Source organism: Aegilops tauschii, chromosome 4 (assembly GCF_002575655.3).
Source record: "Aegilops tauschii subsp. strangulata cultivar AL8/78 chromosome 4, Aet v6.0, whole genome shotgun sequence".
In the NCBI taxonomy this organism is placed as follows: Eukaryota; Viridiplantae; Streptophyta; class Magnoliopsida; order Poales; family Poaceae; genus Aegilops; species Aegilops tauschii.
Genome location: NC_053038.3, coordinates 30,325,731 through 30,333,702, shown reverse-complemented (window position 1 = coordinate 30,333,702; position 7,972 = coordinate 30,325,731). Strand labels below are relative to the sequence as shown.

General features: G+C 48.0%; 1 protein-coding gene across 3 annotated transcripts; it reads right to left on the bottom strand.

Annotated features, from left to right (window-relative positions):
* Nucleotides 1-1,683: 1,683 nt before the first annotated feature.
* Nucleotides 1,684-5,203, bottom strand: LOC109745223 (UDP-glucose 6-dehydrogenase 4). Of its 3 annotated transcripts, none has more exons than XM_020304357.4 (2): nt 4,052-5,203; nt 1,684-3,381 (listed from the first exon to the last, which is right to left on the bottom strand). In XM_020304357.4, exon 2 carries the CDS (start codon nt 3,365-3,367, stop codon nt 1,925-1,927), a length of 1,443 nt encoding a protein of 480 aa, XP_020159946.1. In that variant the 5' UTR covers nt 3,368-3,381; nt 4,052-5,203; the 3' UTR covers nt 1,684-1,924. The 3 variants fall into 3 exon arrangements, with proteins under 3 accessions (XP_020159946.1, XP_020159948.1, XP_020159947.1); XM_020304359.4 differs by having other exon boundaries at nt 4,876-5,190; XM_020304358.4 differs by having other exon boundaries at nt 1,684-3,412; nt 4,052-4,186.
* Nucleotides 5,204-7,972: the final 2,769 nt, after the last annotated feature.

Genomic DNA, 7,972 nt, shown 5'->3' with positions numbered 1-7,972 from the left:
CACAGCGGCCGGTTATTAAATAGAAAGTGTTTGTCTCTTTATCCCGATTAGAAAAGATTCCTATGGTCCCAGCTAGTTAAACAGTAAATATCCAATAGACATGCGTCCGGCTGTTCCTACTTTTACTGCATGGACGGACATGGCTTTGTATCATTTAATTCACGATTTACAAATTTTAAAAAGCCATAATTTTCAAACCGCGCATCAAAATTAAGATTCGTTTTCACCATTCGAATCCTCGCGACGAGATCTTTGAAACTAGATCCCGCATGCTATGTTTCGATGAATTTTTTTTGTGCAATTTAGTGCCTCGTTTTGTGCAACTGCCTAGTAGTTGATGTGCAACTAGCTGACCGTGGATGTGCAACTTTTCGCCTATCCCGTGGACGTGCAGTTTTCACTGATGTCACCTCCACCCCCTCAAACTACCCCTTCCCGTGAGATGTGCAATTTCGTCTGTTGCGCAGGCCAACTGCCTAGTAATTGATGTGCAACTTTCCCCTTGCCCGTGGATGTGCTTTCACTTTTTGCTGTATCCGCCAACTTCCTAGTAGTGGATGTGCAACTTCGGATACTGCCACAACCAAATGTCTAACAGTGAAAGCAACTTTTGATCGTACCCCCCATGGATGTGTAGTTTTTTCTTCTAGCAACCGGTCCAAACCACCCCTGTTTTTTAGATTTACAACTTTAACACCCTGTCTACATGCAGCTTTTCACTATCCTCATGAATATGGAATTTTCAACATTCAACTATCCCTGCCTGTGAGATGTGCAACTTCGCATTGGCCAACTGCCTAGCAGACTATGTGCAACTCCGTTTGTTGCCCTCGCCAACCGAAACTGCATATCCACAAGCAAGGAGAGGAAATAGTTGCACATCGACTAATAGACAGTTGGCTTGAACAACATACTGATTTGCACATATCCCTAATAGGGGAGGTGGGCAGAGTATGCCAACAGTAGACATCCACAAGTAGGAGGAGAGTTGCACATCTACAACTAGGTAGTTGGTCGGGGCAGTAGACTAGTTGCACATCACAAAAGTCGGTTGTTATGGTTGCTATGTTGTAACCTCATTGGAAGTTCAGTCATGTAGCTCTAAATTTGGTTTTGAAAAACAATTGCATCATGCAGTACTAAAGTTGCACAATGCAGTACTAAAGTTGCACCATATAGCCTCAAAGTTGGCATCAATTTTTTTTCGTCAAAACATACCCATGAGGGGTCTAGTTTCAAAGATCTCGTCGCGAGGATTCGGAAGGTGAAAATAGATTTGAATTCTGATGTGCGGTTTGTAAGATATGGCTTTTTGAATCTTTGAAAACCCGAAATAAATACATATAGATCTGGTCGTTTTTCAAAGTAAAGGGACAGTGTGAAGACATTTAATGCTGTAGTCACATGCATTAACGGACAAAAAAATTAAGCATGCATGCGCTGTAAGACAGGCCCCTCGTTTCCTCTAAAAGGTGCGCGGCCATTTTTTAGATTTTGGGAATAAGAAAACTACTCCCTCCGTAAACTAATATAAGAACGTTTAGATCACTATTTTAGTGATCTAAACGCTCTTATATTAGTTTACAGAGGGAGTACTCACCAACAAAATGAAAGACGATCTAGAATCTACCCAAGAAGATAGAGTGTCTTCTGTTTGCGAAAAATGCATCAACTCTGTTATGGTTTTAGGACAAAAAGAAATGGAATGATCAAATTGCTATAAGCTCATTGGATACAAATAAACATTCTTTTACAATCCTCAAAACAGCACAAGGATTGAGGAACATGTATGATCTACAGACGGCAGTGCAAGAATGAACAACTCAAAGCAAAGATACCAACACAACCCAATTTTATGCCTGACAGAAAACGCCGCGCCTCCGCAAAAGTTTGTAGAATTTCCCGCAGCTCCTGTGGAGAGGAACTAGGCGATCGCGGGCATGTCCTTGAGCCACGCATCGAGCGGCTTGCCGATGGAGTAGACGATGAAGCCGATCTCCCTCAGCTTCTCGGCGTCGACGACGTTGCGCCCGTCGAAGACGAAGGCCGGCTTCTGCATGTTGTCGAAGATCTTCTGGTAGTCCAGCTCCTTGAACTCGTTCCACTCGGTCAGGATGCACACGGCGTGGGCCCCCTTGGTGGCCTCGTACGCGTCCCACACCACGCTCACCTGCTTGATAGCCGATGGGCTCGTCGGCTGCAGGTGCATGGGGTGGTCCCAGTCGAACTTGTTCATGGCGAGGTCCCGCTGGATCTGCTCCTCGGTGACCTCGGGATCGTAGATGCTGACATGGGCCTTGTCACCCAGCAGGCCCTTGCATACGTCGATCGCCGGGGTCTCCCTGGTGTCACCAGTGTCCTTCTTGAAGGCGAACCCGAGGACGGCGACCTTCTTGCCGGAGACGGTGTTGAACATGGAGGACACGACACGGTTGACGAACCTGCTCTTCTGGTAGTCATTGATCTTGATCACCTGCTTCCAGTAGTTGGCCACCTCGGGGAGGCCGTTGCACTCGCAGATGTACACCAGGTTCAAGATGTCCTTCTGGAAACAGGACCCGCCGAACCCAACGCTGGCGTTCAGGAACTTGGGGCCGATCCTGGAATCCTTACCGATGGCGTAAGACACCTCGGACACGTTGGCGCCGGTGGCCTCGCAGAGCGCGGACATGGCATTCACGGAGGAGATCCTCTGGGCCAAGAACGCATTGGCAGCGAGCTTGGAGAGCTCAGCAGACCACAGGTTGGTGGTGATGATGTTCTCCTCAGGAACCCAGTGGGCGTACACCTCCTTGAGAGCCTGAACCGCCTTCCTGCCCTCGGGGGTCTCCCGACCACCGATAAGCACTCTGTCAGGCTTGAACAAGTCCTCGATAGCCGTGCCCTCGGCCAGGAACTCCGGGTTGGAGAGGATCTGGTAGTTGATGCCCTTGCTGTTGTGGGTCAAGATCTTCTCAATGGCCTCTGCAGTCTTGACAGGGACAGTGGACTTCTCAACGACGATCTTGTCGGACTTGGACACGTCGGCGATCATACGGGCAGCGCTCTCCCAATAGGTGAGGTCGGCAGCCTTGCCGGCTCCCAGACCACGGGTCTTGGTGGGGGTGTTCACTGAGACAAAGATGATGTCGGCCTCAGCAACGTGCTTCTCGACGTCGGTGCTGAAGAAGAGGTTCCTGCCCCTGCATGCCTTGACAACCTCGTCAAGGCCAGGCTCGTAGATCGGGAGTTTGTCGCTGTTCCAAGCGTCAATGCGAGGCTTGGAGATGTCAACAACAACAACCTCAATTGCTGGGCACTTGACGGCAATGACAGCCATTGTTGGGCCGCCGACATAGCCAGCTCCGATGCAGCAGATCTTCACCATCTTGTCCGCTTAACCTGGGATCACAGAGAGTGGATCTTTAGGGGACTGTAAAACAAGAAGTGAAAACTATTAGTTAGATCAGACATAGTTTTTTTTATCGGTTAGATCAGACATAGTTAAGACATTTCTGAGTCAACAGAAGTAACGAAGATTCAGATCTTTGTGTGGAAAAGGGTTGACACGACAGACACATACAAAGCCAGGTTCTAACAAAGCCGCCCCAATGAATTCAGTAAACAGTCAGATATTGGCAACTTCATAGCATCAGTTGAATTGAGGTGGCAAAAGTAAAATAAACTATGTGCCTTTTATTGCAGACTACGGGTAATGCGAATGATCTATTGCATGTAAGGGGAAATACAGACTGAAGAATATCACAATAATCATCCGATTCACCGGCCACAGGAACAATCAGTAAAAAGAAAGGTAATTCTGAACTAAAAGCGGTTAAGTAGAATAAATTCATGACATCAATGAATGCGAGCCAGGTTACCAAATCAAACCAGGACCGGATCAGCAAAGTCAATGGATCCTAAGCAAACTCTAAGATCTGAAGACCGTAAGTATCTTCAGAAAACATGAGAAAGGCCAACTACAGCATGAAGCCACACTACTTACACGATGGATGAGATACCAGACTACAAGCAAAGTAAAAATTGATGCATGGATCAGGGAGACGCTCACCAGATCTCAAGAGCCGAGGGAGATCTCGACAAGCACACTGCCGCAGAGAAGAAACAGAGAGATGCTGCGTGCCTACAAGTTGTGTGCAGAGAGAAGGCTGCAGCTCCTTATATATACCACTCTCCACACTGCCCACACCGTGTTGGATCTACCCCTCCCCCCACTCCCCCCCTTGGAGGAAAAAAAACGTGGCAAGGTTGGTGAGAAATCATGAGAGACAGACTAGCAGGTGTTTGTTGCATCTTACGGCAAAGGGCAAAGTGCTCCGATGCATGCCATCCATGAGCCCACCGGACTCCCATTAATCAAGCAAGCGAAAAAGGCCTCCACATGAGTCCATGACACACCACCAACCTCTCTGCTTTAGCCACTGGAGTCTAGATGCATAAACAAAAGATGATGCGCTGTTAACAGCATGTGGTCAGATCTGCAGCTTCCACCACCCTACTCTATCTCCCGATCTCCACTACTGCCTTTACACACACACAACTAATCAGGGTCAAGGCATGGGGAGCAGACATGGCTGTGTACATACATGTAGCCTGCCCATGAGGCCATGAACGATAGCAATGTTAGCTGTAACAGCAGCCACAATCAGTGAAGTTAGAACCATGCATAAGGCCATGAACCCCACAGTTTTTGGCAGAGGTTACACTGGGGTGCAAGAAGACACAGACCAAATTCTGCAAGCTGACCCTGATGCTTGTCCCAGTCAGGGAACTCGGGGTGGATCTTGAAGGAACGGGTCCGGTTGGATTGGATTGTTCAGGGCAGAATTGACGGCAAAACGTACGATTATCCGAGGAAAGGTAGGGCTTCCTTACCTGCAGCAAAAAGGAGTAGCGCCGGCCCGGACCACGCCAGTTTGGACTGCTCAGTAAGCAATGGCGACCGGACCACGCTCCGGACTGTTGAGCGGAGCCGGAGGGGGCGGGATTATGGGGGGACCGAGCTCCTCAGCTTCGAGGTGGCAGGCGCGCACCGGCGGGGGGGCGGGGGCGGGGGCCGGGGCCGGAGGGGGTGTCGGCGGCAAGGGGCGCCGGGGTTGGTGCGGCGGATCTGGGAATACAGTTAGTTTTTTCTTCTTCTTTTACAGCGGCAGTAGGGAGCCAAAGGTACGGAGCGGATGCAAAATTAGATTTCACGGGTACTCCTACAGAAATATAAAAGCGTTTAAATCACTCTTATATTTCTTTAGAAAGAGAGTAATATACTGAATGCTTAGAAGTTTCTTAAAAAATAACTACTCCTTTTGATTCATAATAAGTGTTGTGGTTTTAAACTAAGATTGTCACGACACTTACTAAAAAAAGTTTGAAAAAAAACTATAAAACCTCCAACAGCTTCCATAAACCTGATATTCTTTTCACTGATCCCGTATAATCACCTCTCTTGTCCCGCACATTTACGGGACGAAGCCTTCCCATATAATTTTGACGGGCGGATAATCGCGTGAAACTTCACGATGCACCGGGCCGGACCGCCGCTACCGCGCTGCCATCATGCCGTGTTGGGCCACCACGCAGGCACACCACCACCACGTGATCGTGTCCCGGCTAGGGGGTCTCTCAGCACGTCGTCTCCCGGCCTAGTGGGCCAGGCCAAAGACCCCATGTCAGTTTAGGAGTGGCCACACCAGACGACCCCTGACGTATCAATGGTTCACTCCCGAAGACTTGTCGTGTACCCCAACATGTCAGATTCATCGTAGACTCAATTTTCTCATACGTAGCCGACTAGCACAATGTAACCCTAGACCCCGTGTATATATATAAGCCGATGGGTAGAACTCGTAGAGGACACACAACAATCTCACGGTAGATCGTCTGTACTTTGTACTTTCAATTCAAACCAATAAACACAAGCAAGACGTAGGGTGTTATCTCTTCGGTGATCTTGAACCTGGGTAACACCTCGTGTCTTTGTTACTGTCGTATCGACGCTTAATTCGGGATCCCCTACCCTAGAGTTGACAGATTTAGCTCTGTCATTGGTGGCCCGTACTGGTCCTGCTAAGTAGTTGTTGCTATACGATGGGGATCAAGATAAGCAAGCATATCAGTATCGGTGCTCCTTTCGTGCTAGGACACATCTTCTTCTTCGGCAACATCGCCCTCCTCGCTGACTCTACCGACCACCTAGGCCAGGTCGAAACCTTTGCTCCTGACCGAGTCGTCGGATTCAGTAGCATGGAGTACACCACGGATTCACGCGCTGAGTGTCAAAAAGATCAAAATTTTGCATGACACACTCACCCTGACACCGATGTTAAATCTGGTCCAGGACAATTGTGAAAAATCCTCATCGGACCCGTCCTCAAGTCAGGACCCAATGACACCTCCCAATGCCCAGATGTCATATCAGGCCAAGGATGAAAAACCGAGATCCATGTCATTGGATCTTGAGGTTAGCGAGTCCTCACACAGCCCACCAATAGCCATGCTCGTAGGCAAGTGGACGGCGACCTTCACCTATGACATCTACATGGCAGACTGAAGGAAATATGCCCTAGAGGCAATAATAAAGTTGTTATTTTATATTTCCTTATATCATGATAAATGTTTATTATTCATGCTAGAATTGTATTAACCAGAAACTTGATACATGTGTGGATACATAGACAAAGCACCGTGTCCCTAGTAAGCCTCTACTAGACTAGCTCGTTAATCAAAGATGGTTAAGTTCCCTAGCCATATACATGTGTTGTAATTTGATGAACGGCATTACATCATTAGGAATGATGTGATGGACAAGACCCATCCGTTAGCTTAGCATATTGATCGTTCAGTTTTATTGCTATTGCTTTCTTCATGTCAAATACATATTCCTTCGACTATGAGATTATGCAACTCCCAGATACCGGAGGAATGCCTTGTGTGCTATCAAACGTCACAACGTAACTGGGTGATTATAAAGATGCTCTATAGGTATCTCTGAAGGTGTTTGTTGGGTTGGCATATATCAAGATTAGGATTTGTCACTCCGAGTATTGGAGAGGTATCTCTAGGCCCTCTCGGTAATGCACATCATAAGAAGCCTTGCAAGCAATGTGACTAATGAGTTAGTTGCGGGATGATGCATTATGGAACGAGTAAAGAGACTTGCCGCTAACGAGATTGAACTAGGTATGAAGATACCGACGATCGAATCTCGGGCAAATAACATACCGATGGACAAAGGGAATAATGTATGTTGTCATAACGGTTTGACCGATAAAGATCTTCGTAGAATATGTAGGAGCCAATATGAGCATCCAGGTTCCGCTATTGGTTATTGACCGAAGACGTGTCTCGGTCATGTCTACATAGTTCTCGAACCCGTAGGGTCCGCACGCTTAACGTTTGATGACGATTTGTTATTATATGTGATTTCGTGACTGAGGGAGTCCTGGACTACGGGGTCCTCGGGGAGCCGGCTTAGGTGACATGGGCCGGACTGATGGGCCGTGAAGATACAAGACAGAAGGCTTTCTCCTGTATCCGGATGGGACTCTCCTTTGCGTGGATGGCAAGCTTGGCGCCCGGATGTGTGGTTTCCTTCATCTGCAAACCGACATTGTACAACCCTAGCCCCCTCCGGTGTCTATGTAAACCGGAGGGTTTAGTCCGTAGAGGCAATCATAATCATCCAGGCTAGACATCTAGGGTTTAGCCATTACGATCTCGAGGTAGATCAACTCTTGTAAGCCCTATATCCATCATAGTCAATCAAGCAGGAAGTAGGGTATTACCTCCATTAAGAGGGCCCGAACCTGGGAAAACATCGTGTTCCCTGCCTCCTGTTACTATCGATCCTTAGATGCACAGTTCGGGACCCCCTAACCGAGATCTGCCGGTTTTGACACCGACATTGGTGCTTTCACTGAGAGTTCCACTGTGCCGTCGTCGAAAGGCTCGATGGCTCCATCGATCATCTACAACA

Coding starts and splice junctions, on each gene's coding strand:
- LOC109745223 (XM_020304357.4), bottom strand. CDS start 3,367: ATGGTGAAGATCTGCTGCATCGGAGCTGGCTATGTCGGCGGCCCAACA.